Below are 23,994 nucleotides of genomic sequence, written 5' to 3'. Positions count from 1 at the left end.
TAGCAAACCCAAGCACCAGCTCTCCACTCCCACTGAACTCTGGCACAACCTCTTGCAAGCTGTACATCTTCTCCATCTGGTTGGTTAGAACTGCATACCTGAAAAGCACTGCTGAAGGCATCTCTGTTGCATCTCTTGTAGTCCCATGGACAACCACACTAAGCTACAGCTTACCACTGCCAGAAGAAAAAAGTCTTATTCCTTTCCTTCTACTTCCACTCAGCTCTTTCCATCTGCCAATACACTCAGCCTTACATTCCCACACTACACTAACAAGGTGAGACCTTTTTATAAGAGAAGTTGCTCACTGTAATGGTAGAAAGTTCTCAGATTTTTTTCTTGCTGCTATTTTAGTGAGTCAAATCAGGTCACAGAAGGAAGGCTGAATGAATACTTGTACTCCCTCTGCAATCAGCAGCAGCCCCTTGCAGTCCTCTCTATGGCTATGACTATTAATTTTTAATAATCTTTCCAGCCACAGTAGATTAAGGAGCTAACAAAAAAATGCTGACCACAGTAACACTCAGTTTGGAGCTGGGACTGTGGCCTGAGTTTGTACATCATCAAATACTGTGGAATCCTGATCAAGATTGTAGCTCTACAGCACTACAGATACAGCATAAACATAGGTCCACTGCTGCCTAACAACTCGGGCTCCTCAGAAGCACTCCAGTCACCCACATGCTTTTGCTAAATACTGTCTGTGCCATGCCAAACATGGGACATATTCTTCAGACACTGCAGTGTCTGCTAGCATCAATGATTCCTAAAATTGATGTTATGAGCACCAAACATTTGTCCACCCTGCTCCATGAGATATCACTTCCCAAAATTATTCTGGACTGAAAAAATAATCTAGAGTAGAGAAAACTCTCTCAAGGCCTTTTGCCAGCAACTGGCTATAAAATAAAGTGATACCACAACCCAGCCGCTGTCAGCAATAAACACCCCTGAATTCAGCCGTAACATTGTATTTCTCTTCTTTCAGTCATCCAAAGATCAGGAGGGTATTCATGCCTACCCTGCTTTTTAGGGCATAACACTGAACCAAGAGCTCATTTTGCCTATTTCAACACTGTTGTACCTATTTTCAATGTGTGAACAAATTCTGCTTCCTTATGTATGCAACAGCTGACTGACTTGCTGCACTGCCAGGGTTGATCTGGGGGACAAAAGCAGAAGAAATATAGGAATTCTTACTCCTACATTAATTCATACTCTGAATCTAAGTACTCAGATATTTGACTCATCATTATTTGTGACATCACTGGTTAATAAAACAAAGGTGGCTCATCCTAAACTGGAAGTCTGCAAAGGAGTAAGTATTAACCCTGGGCCTACAGTTCTTCCAAAGAGATCATAAAGAACCCAAACCCTTTCCATGCAACAGAATCCGTTCTCACCTTAGAAACAACATATGCAGCTTGTCATTTATTTCCTATACCACAGGTTGGTTTTTCTAATACCAGTGCACAGGATGACAATCTTAGTGAAGCATAACATTCTGAACACCTGCTTTTAAGGGGAAGGATATTACAAGTAACTTTTTTCAACCACAGCAAAAACCTAGTATCTCCTCTATTTAACTCTTCATAAAGACTAATTTACAGCTCACTGGGCACAAAGGATGCACAGAAAAGCTCGGTGGAAGGAATACATATTAGAAAGACTGTCAGTAGGAGCCTCCCTCTCCCATATTAGTTTTAAATACCTAAATACATGCAGGCCTGGACAGAGTCTAGGCACAGATCCTTTCCTCTTCCATCTCAGCAGATGGCACATGCTGCAGCCTCAGGAAGGAGTTTCCCACCAGTGAACCTTTATCATTGCATCAACTACCCCTGCCCATACTGCAGAGAGCTGAAGAAAACAAATTAAGTTGTTTATGCTGCTGTGCTTGCCTAAAATTTACCATAAATGTAAAGGGAAGGCCAGCAAGGAAAGAAAGTCATTCTGGCAGTAATCTTACAATTAAGAGCAATACATTTATACAGGTAGTAAAAGTAGCAGGTGACTGTTCTCTCAGGAGAGAGGTGCTAACATTTGTAGTGCTTCCACTGTGCTATTTATGCACTAATTTCCAGTTTCACCCTGTACTCACTCAGTGATGTTCTACGAGTAATTAGAGAGCCTATGGCTTCGTGATTTTTTAATATTTAATTCCCTCCCCACAAGTGGTCTCCCCAGCCATCCAGCTGCCCTCAGAGCTGAATTACTGCTCTTTCTCAAGGCCCCTTTCCCTCCCCAGGAGGTGAAGCTATGGCTCGTTATTTTGAATTCAGATTGCCTGTGCTTAATAAGCTGGTGCCTGCCTGCAAACTTTTCAGGGCTTTTTCTAAGGAGAATGACTGCCTGCCTGTGCCTCCAGGCAGGGACAGAAAGCTGCTACTGCCAATAGCAGCAATTACTCCAGCACACACCATGTATCCAATTCGAGAGCAGTATCTCTACAGAAATGAGAGGATTACACCTTTGAACAACTCATGTCCTTCTTCATGGGACATGCCACAAAGTAAGAGCGAGAACGCAAACCTGTCTCTTGAAGAATCCCACAAATATCACTTCCTTGACCCTGTCTCTATATGCAAATGGCCACTAAATCAGGACAAGAGAGAAAAAAAAAAAAAAAAAAAAAAAGCCCAGAGCTTATAATGCAGCTCCTTGCCACACACCCCTGCACCAGAACAGCACAATGCTAGGAGCCTAACCCTGTACTGAGGAACACAAGTAACTCCATGCTTCATTCACCTCCCTAGGGCTGCACATAGTGAGAAGGGACCCTCATAGTTTACTTGTCCCCTACGCTTCACCCTTTAGTCTGCTCCTATTTCTTCATGCTACCTTCAGGGAAGTTAGTCCAACAATGCACCAGGTCCAGCCCAATGCCTCCTTCCACAGCCCCTGTACCCCTGCCTTAGGATTTAGACTTAGCAGCTTCATCTTAAGTTCCTCCACAGCAAAATAACAAAACACAAGGCTATGCTGCAGGCAGCCCTACTGCCACCACCTCTTCCTCCTCCCCCCCACGGTCTCAGAGATGCCTTCCTCTACCAAATTGAGCTATAAACCAAATTACCAACACCTCATCCTTGCCTTTTACCCACATACCTTCCAGAGAAGAGCTCCTGAACTTGCCTCTCCTGCCTTAAAGGATCACTTGTTTAAGGATGGGGTAGTGAACCGCCCCCTCACAGGTGGGCTCCTCGTTAATGGTGCCTCTGCTGTGCCAGCTGCACGAGTCACTCTGATTGCTCCCACCCCAGGGCCTCGTGTGCTCCCAGCAATGTTGGTGGGCTCTGAGGGCTGAAGGAAGTGTTTGGAGGAGTTCACAGCTTCAGGGCTGTTTACCTTGGTTCCAGGAGTAAGAAACTGGGTGTTACCATTTGCCTGGTAGGCTGGAGGTGCCAAGGCGCTGGCCTCCCAAGTGCTCTGGGATAGCTGTGTACAGCACCAGCCCCTCAATCCAGAGCTGAGCGTGGGGCTGTGGAGGCACCGGTGCTGCCCTGTGCAGAGCTGAGGCTGCAGGTGCTAAGGTGGCATTTGGTGAGAGGCACTAGACACAGGAGAGCTCCTCTTTTCCATCTTTCACTGGCTGGTGAAGGGATGGTTCTTCACACAGCATGAGGGAAATAACCCAGTTCTACGACAGGCATGTGAAGGATACCAGTACATTTGCAGCAGCCTAACTAATCAAAATGTTTCCCATCACTTTTCCCAGGCTCTAAGTTTTAATTAAAACAGACAAACAAAAGTTTAATTGTTATGACTGTAAGGAAAACTTTCAACATACTGTAACATATGTAAGAGCATGTCACAAACAGAAATAATAGGTCAGAGTGTCACCCAAAAGTACAAGGTCCTACTAAGGAGACAAGGATTATCCTTGGTGCCTCTACAACTGAGACCGACAGTGCTGAAGACAGGAATACTGTAAATTATATATCATGGCAGCAGGCTAACTCTCTTTCTATAGAGGGCAATCACATCACTCATTAAAATACAAATGCATAAGCCTGTAGTTACTCCAGCTTCCATTTTCTAGCACATTTAAATGCAACTGGGCAGGTGTAACCGTTTTGGGACTTTTCAAGCCAAGGAGCAAATGCTTTGTTTCATTTTTTAATCTCTTAAAAACAAGGAAACAAAAATGCTTGGGACTGAAGAATGTAGTCTGAAAACTGCCTTCACTCCAATCCATATGGAAAGTTCTCTTGCTTCCACTCTGCGAGGATATATTTTTATGCCCCATCACATAAAAAGAATATGAAAATAGATGTTTTCCATTGCAGTCACTCATTTTGGGATCCTGGACTCGGCCAATTGCTGTGCATGAACCCCTATAGATGAAAAAATAATGCAAAATCCATTCAGACCCAGCCAGAATGAATGATTTCCCAGAAGGCCCATTTGTGCACATTAAGATTTTCAGTCTGTGAGATTTTGCACCTTCCTAGATCTTATGAAAAGAACATGTACCTCTGAATGCTGATTTCTGAGTCATAGATGTGAGGTTGCTGGTGGAACGGCAAGGACTGCCTTATACTTAATAGTTACTTTTAATAAAGCAAATTATCTTTGTTCTCTACTGTCCTTTTCACAGACATTAGGAACTACACCCTGGATCTCAGGCTCAAGTCTAGACACCGCATTTTCAAAAGCTTGAATGCCTTTAAACCCAGGAGCTTTCTTAAGGACAGTCTACAACTCAACCAAAAATGACAGCATCACAATTCAATGTTTAAAGGTACATTCTCAGCAGAGAACTGGAAATAAAAAAGAAGTTGCTGAAGAATTCCTATTTGCACAAATGCTGGGAGCCTGAAGCAAAGAGCCAGCTAGCCACACACACATAGGGGTTTGAACCTCAAGAACTCTACAAATACATGGACATCCCTAGATTCAGCCACATTGCTGCCTTCTGTCACACTCAAGTAAAACTACAGGCTGTACCCTGAGTATCCTTCCTTGTCCCTTCTCTTCAATCTGTCTGCTCAGAGAAGTCACACTGCCTCCCTTACACAACGAAGTCTTCAATGGCAGAATTAACAGTCACTACTCTGAAAAGTCAGCCAAACTCATGCAGCAGCTTGCAGCAGATCAATGGCCCTTGTTGATGTTCACTGCAAGCAGAACATTCTCACAGCCTTCTGAATAATGTTTGTCCACCGTTTATCACCTGAATCTTCACTGCAATCCCAGCTGAGACTCCAGGGAGCATGAACTACCACTTCCCATTCACCTCAATCTTGCAAGGTGGGACACTTACCTTCAAGAAGCATTCAGCATCTTCAGAATGGCCTGTTTACAGTTCCTGTGAACAAGAGCTATAGAAGAACCTTGCAGGATTAGGTCCTACTTGGTAGGCTTTGATAGAGGTTACCAGTGCTTTGCCACAGCATTGCAAAAGTAGGAAAATTCCTGGAGTTTCCAAACCCAGCATCCCAGCTCTTTTCATGAGTTCTAAATTCATCCAGAAATAAACTTAGCACTGCACAGTTAATGAACCAAACAGAACAAACCCAGAGAGAATGACATGTACTGCTACAAATAGAATCACAAAGGTACACTATAGTTTGTCCCCTAAGTATCAATAGCCCCTAGGAATCTAGCATGTCTGTGGATACTAAAAAGCTAGGAGCAGAGGAATTTTCCAGCTGCTGCAGCATCCTGTGAAGTTTTTCTTTCTCATGCAAGCTAAGTGAGAAACAATTTTAGGTTTTTGTAAACCAAGGCTTTATCTTGCACTTGCAAACTTGTTTTCCAAGTTGTTATGGTACACTGAAGAAAATATTTTGAATGGGTGTTGTAAAGCCTCCACCAATCATTCTAGAAGGTGGTTGATCAAGGGACCAATAGTGTCATGCCACCCTTGTGAACAAAGCTATATAAGCTGATTTATATAACTAAATATAGCCATTTTGGCCACTTATCCTGAAACTGGACTCGTGTAGTTTTTCGCTGTTCTTGGTACAACAGTGACACATGTCTGTCCCATAACCAGACTTCAATATATATTAGTGCACAAATTAGTCTCTTCCAGGTGGTTTGAAGAAAGCAGAAGAATGGCAGGCATGACACAGCCTTCCGGTACAACCTTAGCAGCATCATCTAGCTTGTCTCATCAGAGCTATAGTAGCTGCCAGGAATGCTGGATAACATATATTAAAAGATTCCCTTAGAAGGGGGATGGCAAAGAGGCAGCATCTACAAAAGGCTTGCTGAACTTCTACAACATTGTGTAACTAAAAAATAAGTACTTATGACTTTACTGTGGGTGTGGCAGTAAATATCTGATCCTGACACCTCCACATGGCAGGAAGCTTCTTCCTTCCAAGATGCTAACAGCTACTTAATGGGCTGATGGTATTTTAAGGACTTTTAATCACGTAATATGGCTTCAATATGCAATGCAGTGACATTTGGCTGAAAGTACCTGTCTCAGAATCACAGTAGCTAGAAGCAGTGACACTTTTCCTATTTTAAAAAATGCTGGCATGGCTGAAGAAAACCCTAATCTTTACATACTCTTCTGTGTTTGCTTTAGGTTCTAAATTACATTCATCTAATCTGTTTCCAATATGCAGGAAGATATCCCTCTGACACTGTCATTAGTTTGTGAGTGGCAATGATGATTTACAAATGCCATGTCAAATGAGGAACTGGTGCTGCCCCTGAAGATCACAGAATTCATCCCCTGCCAGAACATCTCTTCCAGGTGACCTGACATCGAGACAACGGCTGTGCCCAGCCCCAGCTCACTGCTTTACAAACATGGCACACTATACCTCGCAGCTCCGAATGACTGCTCAAAGCAGCTGTTGCAAACCCAGGGCAGGTTTTTCTTCCTTCCTTCCTTTTGTCTTGCCCACAGCTCACAGAAATAGTATCTCCACCTCCTGCTTCCAGCCCTGCAAGGATAATGTGCTACAGCAAACTGCTTCTCCAAGATGCTGCAGGTAAACCAGGCACACCTGTCTCCAGCCGTTATAATGAATTCAGCGTTAGAAACACAGCATTAGCAACCAGTAGAGGGGTGAAAAGACTACGTCGAGTCCCAGGACAGAGTACTTTTTTTTTTTTTTTTTTTTTTATTTATCCCTGCTGCTCATCCCAGACATTGCAGACCACGTTGGTGAACATCAGCACAGGTCTCCTCCTCCTTCTGCTTCCTTCTCCCCGAACAGTCACTCCGCTGCCCTCCCCAGGGCTGGCTTCAGCCAGCGGGGCAGCAGCCACTGCAGCCGGGGTGGGGGACACTCCGCGGGCAGCGGTACAGGCTGTCCGCCGCCGCGAAGTTTCCCCGCGCCAGCAATGGTCTCCGTCCCCACCCCGCGAGGGGCACGGGTCGCACACTCACCTCTCCTGGCCTGCCTGATCTTGGGGCTCAGCATGCTCCCGGCTGGGCGCTGCCCGCAGCCTCAGCGCCCGGCTCCGGCCGCCGCCCCGCTCATCGCCGCCACCGCCGCTCGCCGCTCCAGCCCTGGCTCGGGGGCGACGCTTCACGCGGGGCTGAATAAGCCCTAATACATTATTTATCCGGCCTCGAATTAATTCCCATCCAAACTAGGCATTAAGTGTCTCGGTAATTACTGCCGATAGATCACCAGCGCGCAGACACGAGGGCTGGCCCTGGCTCCTGCCGCTAATTGGCCACGCGGCCGTGTGATCAATGTGCCGCTTCCAGGGAGCAGCGCTCAGCCCCGCTCCAGAGCTGCGGCTTCCTCCGGTGCCGTGCGCTCAACAGATGCTTTGACTCGACAAGGATCAGATCAGGAGCTGAGCCTGATTCAGCGGGATTTCCTCTGCGCTGGAAGAAATACCAAGAGCGGTGGTCCTGAGGGCAGCGGCGTGCTGGACCACCTGCTGTGCCCTGCATCCCTCCCGGGGAGGCATCCCGGTGAGAGCTGGGGAGCCGAGGGAGAAACGACCCACTGCTCTCTGTGACTGAGAAAAATATTTCTTGCCTGCACTGACAGCCTGGCAGGATGGGCACAAGGGAATGTCTTCATTACATTTTACATTGCATGACATTTTAGCACCCATCATTTTTATTTGTACTGTTTGCTAAGCTCACCCTCACTCCTCCCCGGGAGGGAGGCAAAGTCTGCAGTTCTGCAGACAGTAATGAAGAGGAGGAAAGGACAAACATTTGTTGAAATAGATAGAAACTATTAAGTAGTGTCTATAAAATATAAATAGATAATTAGATGATAATTGAGTAATGGACATATCCTGACCCTGGGCTGCTCTTAGCTCCATCTGCCTAGCAGTTCCTTCTGTGAGTGCCAAAAAGGGGGTAAATACTTCCCCTAGCAGTGTACGTGCCCTGCAGTATCACCCTGCAGGTTTGTATTGCTGAGTTGTACTGACAAAAGACATTTGAGATTGGCAGTTTTCTCCTCTACCAGATCTATCATATCTCGGATACTTAATGCTGGCTATCAAGTTGTATCTCCAATACTGGAAGAGGTTTTCTGGCACTTTATAGAGGTTGTACTTCTCAATGTGCAGACTGCAGCAATGGCTGAGATATTTTGGACCTTTTGCTGCTGGTGGAATAAGTGATTGTAAATCTTTGAGTTCATGGTGGCATGAACTCAGATTTACACACTTGTATGTGAGGATAGAAGTGAGATCTGAACTACCATCTCAGTTCTGAACACACAGCCTCCTGCAGTTATCTCCCCACTAATCATCTGTTTTAGCTGGGTTTCAGCACAATGAAGAATAGCTAACTGGTGATCTCTTGGCCAGCAAACTTAACAAGCATCCTGATACTGTGGACAAGCAGAAGGAGCATCAGCAGAGGGATGTTACACTTCTGCCTTTCTGTCCAACCTGAGACTCTGGATCAAAAAGTCGTTCCTACTAACCACTTAATAGAACTCTTTTTCTCTCCATATTTTTAGCAATTCCTGTCTGTTTGGGTGCTGTTTATACACACCATTTTGCAGTTTGAGCAGGAAGTCAAAAGGTGTGTACAGTAAACATGACAAGGGATAAAGCTGACTGAACTTTTAACCTCATGGGAAGCACAGAACACTTCATCCCGCTAAGTCACTTCCCATGAAAACTTGATTTCCCCTCTGGGAAAAAAATAATATAGCATGACCTATATAAATAATTATCATTTTTAAGAGTAAAATGAAAACATTCAAGAAAATAACAGCCTAACACTAAAGGCTAACTTCTAAGTTTTTCTTGTTAAGTAAAAGAAAAATACTCAGTGCAAATGGAAATATTCAATTTGACACTGTTTAAAATATTTTACTTTGACTTAAACATTTTCAGCCCTTCTTAAAGCAATTTTTAAAGTGGAAACATAATTTAAATGCTTTTTTAAACACTTGGAAAGTTGGGGGGCCAGGGGGGGGATGTGTGTTGGGATTTTTTCCTCCCATTTAAGTATTGGTCTGAAGTCCAGGTCTGAAATTCTCAGGCATTATTTGTGGAAAGTAAACTGCTTGCCAGGGATTTTAAAAAACCCCAAAAACAAACCAAACGAAATTAAAACAAACAAGCCAGCTGAGAGGAAAAAAAAACCTTACAACAAAACCATCACCTCCAGTAAGTGGTTCCATGCTGGCTGCAATGCTTTGGTCTGAAAATTTAGAGAAATAGCTCCTCAAAGAAACACTAAGAGTAGATGAAGTAGAAAGGTAGCACAAGTTTCTAGAAGGAACCAGGCCCTATGGGAATGTTTAATCCCTAAAGTTTGTGTGCTGAACTGCGTAAACTGAGGAAGTAATCTCAACAGTTTGTATTTACCTTAATTCTCCTGTGTGAGTTTAACAGCTCCTTTCCATCCCAGCAGCAGAGATATTCTCCCATGTAAGCACATTCTGCAAAGATGAGAGAAACCTGTATTGTGATCCTGAAGTGCATTAATAGCCTTAATGGCCTTAACACACCTCCCATGGGCACCATCCACACCCTCCGCCCATAGGTCCAGGATCTCTATTTAAGCCCAGGCTTGGGCTTCATATCCAGCTTAAACTATCTGGTAGGAATATTGGTCTTTAATGCAGCTGTAGTGGTAGACTGGGTTTTCAGCTTGGCCTTGCATGTCCCTCACTGCTGTGGAGCTACCTAGTAACTGGAAGATTGTGTCTGCCATTGGTAATCTTTATTCTACGTAATTCTCACTCTTAGCCATGGGGTGTTTTCCTAGCTTGACCCTAGACCTGCTTCTTCATCATCATAAATGTGTTTGATGAGCTTGATTTCTGATTGAACCTGGCCACTTCTCAATCTTTCCTCCTTACTTCATTCAGGTACTGTGGGGACTATGGCCTGGCCTGCTGTGCTCTCCCTCTCTCCCTTAGGGAGGAAAGGGGTTTTGCTGCTCATTCTATTCCAGAGCTGGGCTCTAAGGGTGGTCCCACTTAGTAGGCTTCTCAGAGTGACTTAGGAAGCTGCTGGGCTGTAGGCAATAGGGCTTTTATGACTGATCTGAGTCAAGAGGGGACTGATGGCTTGGAACACTAAAGTGATGATGTGTACCAGTTGCTGCAAACCACTGCTCTCGTGCTTATATCCCTCTGCTTGGTCAAATCCAGAATGATAGTCAATTGCAGAGCTCTAAGCATCTAGGGAGCTAGAAAATAGAAATCAGTTGACTAACCACATACTGCAGAAGTGTTACTGTGACTCGTATGTGAATCTAAAAATAAATGTGGTCATTAATTATCTGCTGCCTTTTTGGAATGTGGAAAAACTCTTCTCTATCAGAAGTGTTCACCATTGATTGTTAAGCACACATAATGAAGGCAGGTGATGTGACCTAGGGATTAGAGAATTTAAGGAGAGTGAGGAGATGGGGTCTCTTGTCTTAATGATAGCTGATTTCCCATGGCGACAAGCAAGATATTAAATCCCAGGTCACATCCATATTAATGCAGTGTTTTGAGGTCTGGGATTGGCAAGTGCTATCTAACTGCAGAGGATGATAATAAGGTACTGCAGCAGGGACACTCACAGAAGATATGATTCATCTGTTGGCGCCAAGGCTGATGACTGGAGGCTAAGAAACACGGCGGGTGCTTGAGACGGAAGAGTGCGTGGGCCAGTGAAGTTGCTGGAGCTGTTGTGAGGTGGATTGAATGGATCTCTGTTTCCCCAGGCTGCACACACAGCATGCTGTCACCTACCAATTATCACACGGTATATCCTTATTTCCTCCTCCTCATCTTCTGCTTCCATCTGCAGGCCAAGGACTTGTTGTAACTAGCTGACTGATAACGTTTTCTTTGCTCATCAGCATGATGCACCTGGATTAAAGCCCAAGCTCAAATCGCCCTGGACTTTGGCCCCATGGAACTCTAGATCCAGTTTATTTAGACTGTAACCAAAATTGCAATCTGTTCTAATATGTTATAAAGTGGAGTTGATAGAAAAGGGTCCAAAAAACCAAGGAAAACCGTGGTGAGCATTTTGAGATCAATAACTGCAGCAGCATTTCTTCTGCAAGGCAAGTTTGAATGCTTATGTATACAGGAACTGTGAAATTCTGCTGAAGAAGTTTGTGCATAAATCAACAACTTTTCAAGTATCTAATGACCAGAAGAAATTTCAGTTTGATATAACCCTTGTTTACAGGCTAAGTGATCACCACTTGAAAACTCTTGATGCTCATGATGCCAGATGGTTTTCCAGGTGAAATAGGGCACTGGTCTTTCAGCTGCCAGTAACCAGTGATTTTACTGGCAGTCTTAGTAGTTATAGCAAGAAACATTCAACCCATGAAGAGAGAATTACCCTGGTTTTCTTTGGAGATGGCCTCTCGAGTACCACATAAACTGATGATGCAGAATGGAGAAAGCTGTGTTGATGTTCTAGAGCAGCTCTGGAAACAACTGGAAGTTCAAAGGTATCTTTGAGGGAAAAAAAGGTAATTCATGAAAAGCTTTAGTTCAGGGATTATCTAATGCCAAGGGACAAAGAATGGAACAATTTCTTTAGCTTTGGCTGAAAAGTAAGAAAATGCATAAGCCTAATGACATCTTGGGCTTCCCAGGGGTAATGCTTACTGCAGGAGGCAGTGAATGTGCCAAACACATCATGACTACCAGGAAAGGACAGAACTATGATCTTACAGAATTACATTCAGGAATGAGGGCTAAGGGGGAGACTAAAAAAGAATTATTTTTAATGTTTTTCAGAGTGAAACTAGGGAATTCCTGTGTATCTTTATTGTTCTGTTACAGTCAATGTAAAAAGCACTTTTTTCTCCTCTGCGTGCAGTGGTGAACATATACCAAGTGTACCTATATCCCTGCAAGATCTCACCTACTGCTGTTGGAAAGACCTTAATGTAATCCAAATTTATTCAAGAGTGCCCTGTGAGTAAGAAAAATAGGTGGCCTCCAAAAGCACTTTAAGAACTTTATTTTTCATAGTAGATAAAGTATGACTTGGATTTCTTTCCCTTTTTTTTTTGTTTATACTTAACCAACATTAGAGCTGTTGATGTGCCCTTTCTGATTTTGTTATAAACAGTGATCTCTGACCAGGTCAAGGTGCACTATTCTAATGAGAAGCGAAACCTTTGACAGAAATTTTCAGCTTTTGAGAAGCTATTAGGCAGTGCAATTGAAGAGGTGGTAAAAAAAAGGATAGACAATTCTGAATGATCCAATAAAGACTTCCAAATGTGTTTCGTGATGCACCTTCATGTATTACAGGAAAGCAAGACTTAGATTATGAATGCAAAAACTTTCTTAAAAGCAGTAAGTGTATTACAAATCCAGATATTCTGGATTTCATAAACCGGGAGACAATGTTCCTAGTCCTTATTTAATTTTTTTATATTTCCTATTGTGTCTTTGTGGTATCATCCTTATTATACCGAGGGCAAAACCAGGATCAGAAATTATATGTCCCCTTTAGTACTAGAAACTCTTGCTATTGCCATATTCCTAAACATGACTTCAAGCAAAGTTTCCTTTGGTAATGAAGGCAGTCATAAGGATACTGAGACAGGATGGCTCCAAGTATTGCATCTCATCTGCTTTTCACAGGATAAGGAGATAAATTAAATATAGAATGGATGCTAATTGTATGGAAAACTAGTGGCCATCTTAATTTTGTGTCTAGAAGATAGCTTTATCAGTGAGGCAGAGAGAACTCTTTTAACCATTGCAATATCTGCTGGGGAAGTGCCAGGGCAGATCAGAGACTTCGAATTATTTGGTTCTGCTCCATACAAGATCTAGTGGATATTTTCCAATCTGAAATAGAATGGCAATGACACTGCAGCTTGTCTCACAGCCAGATAAAATACAGAATTAACACAATTAAGGTACACAGAAATAAATTGTTCCCAAATTATACTTGGCTTGAAATCTGTTTCACATCTGAATAAGGGCTACTCAGACTATTGAGGACTAGGGCCCATCTCCTACAAGGAAGAGCTGAGGGAGACAGACTTGCTTAATCTGGCAAAGAGGCTAATGGGGGAATCTAATATCAACCCACAATTAATTAAAGGATGTTTTCAGAGTATAAAATCAAAGATCTGCTAGTACAGATGCTGAAACAAAAAAGCAGTGCCCCCAAGTTTGGGCCTTAGAAACTCAGACTGGAGCCCAGAAAACCTTTTTGACCAGGAGGATGATGATGCAGCACTGAGACAGATACCTGCAGAGTAGGGGAGATGTCAGCCTTTGAAGATGATTAGATTAGTCTGGTTTCGGTGCTACCTCTGTTCCAAGCAGAAGGCTGGACTGAGTAACCTCCAGAGGTTCCTTCTGTCACCATTTTTGTGAGTCTGTCCAAAAGCCTCTTTTCTGCTGCTACATCTTTTGATCTAACAAAATGCTACTTCTCTCTCCAGCCCTTGCATCACTATCACCTTCAGATCATCGCAGGTCTGAGGGCTGCTACTGCTGTCAAATCAGGGAAATCACAGCTGAAGGTCTTCGCTTCATCATTGCCTCTTTTAAATGGGTGATTCCTCTCACAGAAATTATCTGTGAAATGTATTCTGATCTTTCTGAACTTAATTTCCTGACTCCAATAGAGAAAAGCATTTGAAGTCTTAATTTAAATCATGAGAGAGTGCTCACAAGCTTCACATTGAAATATATGCTTAACTGACCTGCTGGATGAGAATTTATTGGAGTAGTTCACATTGTTTGGATTTTGCATTATGCAAGCAAAGCATCTCAAACTTCAAAATGAAGTTTCTTAACATGACCAAATTCCACTTAACTGTGCTGTTGTGCTCACATCTCTGATTCTAATTGTATTACCTACACAGTTACGCCTCCATTTGTGTCTTAAGATCAGTCTGCTCCAATTACCCAACAAAATTTGCCAGTTTGAGTTTTTATGATATTCCTGAGACAGGTAGGATGTGAAAGCCTGGAGACATTACTGGTTTCTCACTTGTTCATCTGTTTCTGTACATCCCCAGACCTTCCCTGCACCTTTGAGAGCAGTGACAGCAATCTATCCTTTAGCAAGGAGCTGCAGGACCTCATGAATCAGCTGCATAGAACGCAGTAACCTGGGCAATTGCTTATCCTATCTGTCACCTATGGGCCTGGAAGAAATGAAGTCCTTGGTTTGGAGAGGAGATACAGAAATGCATTATTTAAAACTTGAAGGCTATCTCTGCAGAATGAATGTTACTTTTTTTCTTTTAGTGGCAGGAATCAAAGAGCGGTGCATGCATATTTTAGACACCAGGGACTGCAACTGGCATCCTCAGGAACGTATCTCCTCCTGCTGCCTCAGGGAAAAACACAGTCATTTAGGCAGATCTGATTCAAAATGAAACTAGGGTGAAAACTGGAGGCTAGGTGAAAAATGGAGGGCGCTAAAAATTTCAAATGCGCTGTTATTTTAACACTGACCCATTTTTCTTCTGTTTCAAATCATTTTAAGGAGAGAAGAAGAAAATAATGAAATTAAAATAGAGTTGTTAATGACTTCCAGACTTGGATTTTGGAGGCCCAGGTACTACTTGTGGCTCTGCCACTGGCTGTTATTTCAATTCTTAATGTCACTGTTTCTAGCCTGTGAAATGGAGTGTGTAAAACTGACCTCTCTGATAAGGTTTTCAAGATGTATGGAAGAAAAATCCCTAATGAAATGGGTTTAATATAAGAAATATTACTTATTATACAAAAGTGTGATCTGAAAATACATTCACATTAATACTTTTGGATCAAAATGTTATGGAAAAATGTGATACTATTTTTTAAAAATGCTTGTCAACTTTTCTATGGGTGAAAACAATTTAGGAGTCATAGTATCTTAAAGCATCATTCATGTTAGAGCAGCATCTTGTTTACAAGAACACCAGTTTCCTGGAAGATGACAAATGTTTCTTCTCTTTGCCTACTCCAATATTCATTTGTGGAGCAGACTTATTTGGACTATCCTAACTGTTTAGTTATGCAGATATCTTCTCAGATATGCCCTGCTGTGGAGGTTGCCCACTCATAGCTGCAGTATAATGACTTTGCATAGAGATACTTAATTTGAAAAGTCAGAAATCTGTAGGACCAAAAAAATCCCATGGTTCTAAATCCTTAGCAAGATTCCTAAGTTTGTGTTCCTGCAGGGAATTTCAACTTGGAAAAAATAAGGTACTGAAAAGTTCTATATTACTGGATTTACAGAGAGAACTGAACTACTCATTAAAGTTGTATGAATGGGATTTTTGTTTTGTTTAAAAGCAACCAAATAACCCTCTAAAAATCATGAACTCCCCACTAATGTCATTTGTCTCAGTATATTCTTGTTTATGTTATCCTTCATCGAGCTTTACTAATGTTTCTGCTCAAGGTTTAAATGAAAAAATGCCTTTCCAAAACAAAACATCAACTAGTTTAGTTTTGAAAGTATCAAACCCCACTTTTTAACTAAATATCCTCTATGTTTTTTCCTTTTGCCAATGCCGACACAATTTACAAATAATTTGGTTTCCCCCAGAGTTCCATTCTTCATCCACAATCTTTTATCTGCTCTGCTACCTGATGCTACCTTTATAAGCTGTGTGCCTAAAGTGAGAAGGTTGAAGTACACCACTGTTTTCTAAGTGGCTTCTCTGCTGGGTGCACAGCTAAGACCTGTCCATTCCAGAGGCTCGTGGGAGTATGAAAATGTAATCCTGTAAGTGCTCATAGAGCTGAAAGCACATCAACGGGCAAGGAAGTGGTTATATTTTGTGCTGTCACACTCTACTGTCTTGTTTTTTAAGATGGTCTGAGGAAAAGAAAAGGAAGCTGCAACTCTAGGATGAAAATGAACTCTGTACTTGCAGGTATGTGAGATTTTGGCTGCCTGATGGAAGAGCAGCCCTTGCAAGCCCTTCTGTTGTGCTGCCACCTCGTGACGCTCAGGGAGGACGGTGCCAACACAAAGGATGCTCAGAATTAAGACTGCCCGTGTTACTGCTGAGAACCACAAAGCAAGTAATGATTTTAGGAACTCAGAGGCTAAAAGGCTGTAAGGTACAGTTTACAGTACATAGATTTAAGATCTATATGGACAAAATAGGCTTGTGGAAATGGGAGAGCTCTGAATAGCTCTGGTGGGAATGCCTGTATTGGGCAAAGGCCAGCTGTCTGAATTTTTCATCTTTATTCTCATCTCATTTGAGGGAAAAAAAAAAAGAAATAAAAATAGAAAATAAAAGTTTAGTAGAAATGAAAAAGGATAAGACATTAAATAGAAATAAAAATACCACCAGAGCCTGGCCTATCTACATTAAGCATTTAGTCATACACTTGTCATCTGTGCATTTCAGATGTCTTTTAAGTCGGATCCCGCCTCTGAGCTGTTCTTCCACTTGTGCCTAATAAAGTACAAGCCAGGTGCCTGATTTTGACTTTTTCTTTTTCTTTTTTTTTTTTACTTCCCCCTAGTAACTGTTAATGTTCTGAGCACAGGTTCTGGTAGTAGTTTGTTGCTACATAGTTGGATGAAGGGGGAAAACCTTGCAGGTTACATTCCAAATGCATATAGGTCCCAGACTTTGACAAGGTAGGTTTCTGCTTCCTTCAAGTTAGAGGCATCTGTATTGTGACTGATGTACTGAGATACAAAACAATCATTTAATTTTCACCTTATGATTGGTGTCTGTTTTTTAGACAGCTTAACAACTCTTGTCACTGAATAAGCTTTTGTAGACTTCCATGTGAAGCGTGCTGTTCACATTTCCCTGCTTACAGCCAGGCAATTCTTGAAGGCAGTGACAGTTGTAGAGACCCTGTGTCTGAACTGGCATCCTAACGTGCAGCCTTGCAGAAGGAATTTGCTTTGGTTTGTCAGATCTGAGCCACTGCTCTGCAGCCTTGCAGTGGCACAGCAGCAAAAGGGACTCCCATCTGACACGGAGCTGCTGAGGTGCCTGTTGCACTTCCCTCTTGTGGTGAGCTCCTCTGCAAGGTAAGGACTGCACTCTTTACCAGTTCCTCCTTTACTCCATGTGGTAACTGCCTCTGCTGTGAATGTGCAAGCTCTGCTTTCAAGTTCTGCTGAATGCTCTGAGCTCCAAATGATCACACAGCCAATGACTAGTTCCTTGTTGCTCTAATCTGCCACCTTAACAAAGTATTTTCTACTTGTGCAGTGCTTGGGTTTAATTTCAGAACTAAAATTACCTCTCTGATGAGCAGCAGCAATTTTGTGTATCCTTATTGGTCCAGTTCCTAGAGCAAAAGCAAACACTAGTGTAGAATCTGGCTATAAATTAAGTAGAGATTAAGGAGATTTTTTTCTTATTATTTACCAGCCTAGAACAGTGTTGTTTGAACACCCTAAAAGCAATTGTTTCCTAGGGAAAAAAAAACAAAACAACACAGTCCCCAGGGAAGATATTCAGCTTAAAGAATTGTTTTTTTAAATCAGAGCATACCAGATAGCAAAACCACTATTTTCATATTCACTATTCCTTTTGTCCAGAATTTTGTATGACATGGCAAACCAAATGCTATTGAAGTATTAGTTCTGTATATAAATAATTGAAGAAAAGGGAAGATACATGAGTCTGGTTCACAGAGCTAGAAGAATATCTGTAGAAAAAACAGGCTTATCCGTGAATAGGGTGTGACAGCTCATTAAGCCTGGCTTATTAGGCATTTGAAGCTCTCTGAGCAGTTATGACTGTGGAAGAGCAGCCTTCCTGGATACATGCAGGGTCTCTCTGGGAGCACAGCTTATTGGAGAACAAGGTCACAAGAGCTGGAGTTTATCAATAGGCTTGGGAGTTGCAAAAAAACCAACCAACCAATCAAAAAAAAAAAAATAGCAGGGGACATATCAGTGCTGGAAAAATGTGTGCTCTCACACTCGTGTTGGAAGGATCTTGTCTAATTTGTTTAGCCGGAACTTCAGGCTCCCTATTTCCTCTAAAATGACGATGAATTGCTGTAGGCTGTGCAAGCTACACAACATCCTTACAGAAAACAAAGCGGGTGTAAAACAGGAACTAGGACCCATTTCTGGAACTTAAGAAAGTGATGCTGTCTGCACAGATTTTGATGGTTCTTCTACATAGAGAATAAGAGTAAATCTTCCAAGAAAACAGCTCTTGGTCAATATGTGTTTTGTAATTACCTCTTGTGCTTTTGTCTGCAGCTGTCTTTGAGTGCTATTTTCTGATAAGCACTATGTGTTAAAGTCCAACTTTGCTTTGTAAATTTTTTTTTTTTTAAATCCTGCAGACCTGCTGTATCATGATCTTTTAATTCAACAGCTTTTGAGTTGATATGTAAACAATGAATTCCTGTATATCCTTTAGTGGAGAGTTAATCTGAAGTACAGGAGGGGGCATGTCGTTGCTGTGCCAATTACATTTTTTGCACCAGCCTTTCAACTTCCTCAATCTCATTAGACTAACATGGGTTCTAGCGTGGAGATCATGTGTTCAGTTAAATTGCCTTAAAATTTTCCTGCACAACGTTTTTCTAGTCAGTGGGTGACGCTTAATCAAAATACCAGCTTCCCAGAGGAGTTTTTCTTAGTTGATACTTTTTTTCTTCCAGGGAAAAATTATTCTATTTATTTGGTTGTTTGAGTCTGACAATTTCAAACAAAAATGTTTTCACTTTTGTTACATACCCATTTTCAAATGAGGCTTCTTTTTTCTTGTGTTTTTAAAAGTTGATTTTTTTTTTTTTTTTACTGACTCTGGAATAATTTTGGGATTTATTTACGCACAGAATTTTTGAAAAGTGTAGCTTAAAATTATTCAGTGTACTTCTACAGCTTTATCATCCAGTGAGTCCCCCTGACTAATTTTAACAGAGGCAAAAAAAATGACCAAAGGGTGAAGCTCTCAAGCAGCAGATTTACATGTGCTGCGTAAGGATTTGCAATAAACTACGTCAGGATTGCATAGATTTTGAAAGACTGAAAACCACTGTTGCAGCCCAACATGTAAGATACAGGCTATTGGATTCACTTCTGTTGGTTCCTGTTTAAACAAAAACACTGGAAAAAAATTCATTTTGATTTACAAATTTGTGTTGATGGAGAGAATTTGTTTCCAATGAAACATTCTGAAATAGCAAAATTCAAGTAACAAATTATCCTTACTACATAACATTGCTACTGCTGATGAAAGGTGACTGCTGGATGCCAGGAGGCGCAGAGGACCAGCTGCAGAACCTCTGACCTTACTCAGGTGGAAACACTGGGGAAGGAAATGGACCACTTTTCTGAGCCAAGTTAGGAGCTTGACTGCAGGACCAAGGCTGAAAACTGCCCTGTCCTTTTGCACCCCACAGTCATGGTGCCAGAGTAGTGTGGGATGTCTGGGTCTCCCGATCCAGACTGAGAGTGCTCAGGTGCAAGGTATGCTAGCAGGCAGGAGATATTCTCCTCGTGGTACGCTGTGTGTCTTTACCAGCTACCTCTCATGGTTTCATCATCACAAGCTGCATTTAATTTAAAGCTGAAGTGCAGTTACCTGTGCAGGTGCACAAATACATGAGTTACCTGGCAATCTGCACAGTGTGGCCGTGCTTTGGCACACGTCGCTGCCTTTCCCTCAGAGGTGGTGGTGCTGCCCGAGGGCCTGGGCGGGAAGGGCCCTGGCTCAGCTGGGGCTGCCCAACAGCACCAACAGCAGCTGGCTTTTCCTTCCCACGGCTTTGACCTCCAGAGAAGACCCAGCCAAGGAGGTGGGGTGGCCTCTGAACACCTGCTGCCCCAGGCCTCCCCTGTGTGTGTGCCTGAGGGAGAGGAGCTGAGCTGCTCAGGCTCACAGTCCTGTGGCTTCTTCGTAGCCCGCTGCTTTTGCTTCTCTGGGAGGATGTGCTGAAGGAGCTGAATGCCTCCTTCATTGCAAATGTCAAGGTTTGCTGAGAAAAATGATGACTGAAAATGATGGTTAAGCAGATGGTTTAAATTTTTGCGTCGCCTTTCTCTGCGGTTTCTCTGTCAGCTTCTCTTCTGCCACTGAAAAGAGGGGAGGAAAATGAAACACAGCCGCTTCCCTAGAGAAATGAAAAATTATTCTATGAACATTTTTTAATCAGCTTGCTTTTTATCAAGAAAATATGATGGATTTTAGCAAGAGAGGCAAAGAGTGGGAAAAAGCCTGCAGCTAATTCAAATTTGGACACCAAAATGTTGAAAGGAACACGTGTTTAACTGGCTTTTTTTCGTTAGATTGAAGGATATAAATGTGCAGCATAAAAATTTATTGTCTCAGCAAATTCAGCTGAATTTTATTTTTTATGTCTACAAGGAGACAAACCTGCTGAAGGGAGAAATACAGGCTTTTCAGCAAAGCCCCATCCCATCTGAGTTTGCAGTTGGGCGAAACTATGAGCTCCTTGGGCAAGGGCAACTGCACAGCAGTTAGCCAGAGGACATGTCTGCTCTTGCTGTAGCCAGTCAGCCATTTGGTGAATGTAATGCAACTGGAACATACTGCAAGTTGTGTTTTTGGGGAAACCTGCAGTCACTGACCTGCAGCCTCAGGCTGAAGAAGTACTGTGATTCTTGGCATCCTGAACCACTAAGATACACTGGTGTGGCTGGTATCATAAAGGTAAAGGCACAAATCTGGTTTTTTCCACTTGTGTGTGGAGATTGGAGTGGCAAAGAAGAAGGAAGTTTGACAAGAATCGGCATGAGGGACACTTTGATGCTGTGAGACAGGTGGACCTTGTAGTTATAGTTATCTCTAGACCCTTGCCTCAGAGAGCCGTCTGTATGTCTGGCTCAGGCAGGACACCATCTCCACTGGGCCATGCATGATCTACATCACAGTGCTGCCCTATCAGATGGCAGTTTCCAGCTGGTGTTGATAGAGCTGGCTCCTGGGACCAGGAGATTTAGTGCCCTTTCTAGATATCACAGACAAAATGAAGGTTCCTTTGAACTAGGTGCCCTGACACAGATGCAAATGCAAGTATGTGGGAGACATATCTTTTTGTTTGTTTTTTTTTTTTTCCTAGACTAGGGGGAAGAGGACAAAGAAGGATTTTTCTTCCTGTTTTTGTAGGTGGAGGCACAGTGCAAAGTGGTTTTTAGTATAAACAACCCAGACTGACAGAGTGTCATGGCACTGTTTCTTACTATGTTAACTGTATGCTTGTCTTTACCCCTTGAGTTATTTTTACTACAGATAATTTTGTTACATCTGTTTTGCTCCAGTGAAGCAGAAATTAAGTGGGTGGGCGTCTTGAAACTGGACTTTCAGACCCATCAGCAGTTAGTGAAGAATGAAAAAGAGAAATGGTACTTCCTCTGCTGTGACTCTCCTAACAACTGTGTGTCTGCTTGAGTCCTGACATCATCAAGTGAGGAGGTACTACTGTATTGGGAAGATCCCTGGGAAATAAACCTCTCTGATCAAACAGCATGGGGAGGCTGCTGCAAATGACCTTTTGTGCTTTTAAAGTGGCAGTAAAAGGGTGGAAATGGAGCACATTTAGGCTTGGTTCTGAGTTAGGAAGTCGAAAACAGTGATATTCTCTCTGAGTTGGTATTAATATTCTTTTCTTGGTCTCTCTGCTTCTGCCATTCATCTCACCAGTGTGGGATTGGCTAGATTGCAGCTGGAAGCATATCAGCTGATATGTGAATGGCCTCCAGCAGGAAAGTAGTGGATGTGTTGGCACAGAGTTTCACAGGCTGTGTGAGCTTGCTCAGCCTGTGCTGAGAGCTGCCAGAGGCCCCACAGCCACACCAGTGCAGCACTGAGCTGTTAGTGGCTCTGGGACTCACTGAAGTGGCCAAATGCAACACTCACTGGAGCTGCCCTGAATGTGCACAGCTCAGTGTGACTTTGCATGTTCTTGGAAAACACCCTGTAAATTATACTTAGTTTAGCTAATGCTTTCCAATACCTGGTCAGTTTAGAGGCTACTATATGTATAGACTGGAGCAGAGTATTTTCCTTGGGATCTGAGGCATATTTCTGTTTGCAGCAAAGCTAGAGTTTTGTTTAAATCCTGGTATAATGTGTAAAGGGATAAACTAAACCCATGATATTGCTGCTGCCTATAGTTCAGTACAATACAATTCCACTGTAAGAGATGAGAACAGTCCTCTGTGTGCCAGGAACACCACTGCATCAAGAGAGGTCTCCGTGGTGTACAGGCAATTGCTGTCCCATCTTACGACTCATTGGGAGTCTTCAGCCTGGATTAGCTGTGCTTTATCCAGCAACGTTGCAGATGAGTTGGAAGAGAAAGTTCTTCTGGATGCTTTTTCAAGCATTTGAGTAAAGCAGATGTTAACAGAAAACAGATGGCTTTAACCACCTAGGTTAGAGTCCCCTCAGGTTTCAGTCACTGTAAGGCCATGATCCCATTGATTCTCAAGGTCACCATAAAATTGCTGGGGAGAAGCAGTTGGAAACACTTGAATTTCCTGTGTAAAAATGTTTAAACTCCACTTCCCCTTAAAAAAACATTGTAAAGCCTTTCAGATGTGTTAAGGAGAACAAAAAAGCAACTAGACAACTGAGAAGTAATCTTCTCTCAAGCCCATAGCTAATCAAGGTTCATTTATGTTGTCAGTGAGCTTACAGTGCTTGTTTGCCTCTTGATCTGAGCAGCTGCCTTGACCATTTTAGTAGGGAAGTCAGGGACGCAGCATTCCCCTCACCATTCAAATGTGTTTATTTTAAGGGTGGAGCATTTGAGGAAGGACTATGACTGTTGCCTGACTTTGGGCATAGATTGTTGCATGGACAGCATGAGCTTTGTGGTGCTGTATTCCTGTAGTAGTTTTGTAAACCTTAAATTTAAAACCAAAATGAAATAAATCCCACTCCCCTTCCCCCTTGTGAATATGGTACAGAGGGGGAAATACCTGGTTACCCTTGATGCAGGGAGAAGAATGCTATGCCTTCCAGGTTTGTGTGTTAGCTGAGCTGTTCTAAATTGCTTTGGGAGCTTGATGGGTCCTGAGCTGTGGTTCATTTGCTTTTCACTTCTGCTTTCCTCAGGAAGTAAGTGCAGCAGCTAATCAGGTGATTCACAGTGGAAAGTTTAAAGAGCAGAGCGGGAGCTGCTGCATACACCAACATGCATAGGAGGACAGAAGCAGCAACACTCATTTCTCTGGATATGGTTATTGACTGCAACAGCAGCTGCCAGATCTAGGAGCCCAGGTATGTCAAGAGATTTTCTGTGAAAGCAGAAGGAACAGACTGTTAAATGTTGAGGGAACCTACAGTATTGGTTGCAACTTGTGTGTTATGATAGATTACTTTCAATTAGTGAAGGTTTCAGTCAAAGTTCACCCTAAACTGCAGTATGAAGACAGCTTTCCTTAGGAAGTAGTGGAATCCCTGTTTTTAGCATTTACAATTACGAGCTGTCATAACTGTGCTCATTAAACAGTCATCTTGGCTGCCAAAGAAAGAAAGGGAGTATAAAGGAGTATCACACTGGATTTTTGGGATGATCTGAGCTGTGTGTTTCTGATAGTCCACAGAATCCTGGTATTTAATAGTCAAGAAAAGTATATTAGGATAAAAAATACTTAAAGCAGATAGTCCTAGAACTAGGGGTCTGA

General features: G+C 42.6%; 2 protein-coding genes across 6 annotated transcripts in view; one reads left to right on the top strand and one right to left on the bottom strand.

Annotated features, from left to right (window-relative positions):
• ARHGAP22 (Rho GTPase activating protein 22) overlaps positions 1-7,689 on the bottom strand; it is a 131,624-nt gene extending 123,935 nt beyond the window's left edge. The window contains exon 1 of one of the 3 annotated variants that reach the window (XM_048311896.1): positions 7,358-7,689. In XM_048311896.1, coding sequence (XP_048167853.1) covers positions 7,358-7,391 — 34 coding nt within the window. In that variant the 5' untranslated portion in view covers positions 7,392-7,689. The remainder of the gene's footprint in view (positions 1-7,357) is intronic. The other 2 variants (XM_048311897.1, XM_048311898.1) reach the window with 2 other exon arrangements.
• A 15,773-nt stretch (positions 7,690-23,462) lies between these two features.
• WDFY4 (WDFY family member 4) overlaps positions 23,463-23,994 on the top strand; it is a 124,845-nt gene continuing 124,313 nt past the window's right edge. For 2 of the 3 annotated variants that reach the window (XM_048311655.1, XM_048311654.1), the window contains exon 1: positions 23,473-23,587. The gene's annotated coding sequence lies outside the window, so the exon portion shown is untranslated. Of the gene's footprint in view, positions 23,588-23,994 lie in introns of all 3 variants that reach the window. The other variant, XM_048311656.1, reaches the window with a different exon arrangement.

This window comes from Corvus hawaiiensis, chromosome 8, assembly GCF_020740725.1.
Source record: "Corvus hawaiiensis isolate bCorHaw1 chromosome 8, bCorHaw1.pri.cur, whole genome shotgun sequence".
In the NCBI taxonomy this organism is placed as follows: Eukaryota; Metazoa; Chordata; class Aves; order Passeriformes; family Corvidae; genus Corvus; species Corvus hawaiiensis.
Note: the sequence above shows the minus strand (reverse complement) of the source record. Positions and strands in the feature narration are given on the sequence as shown.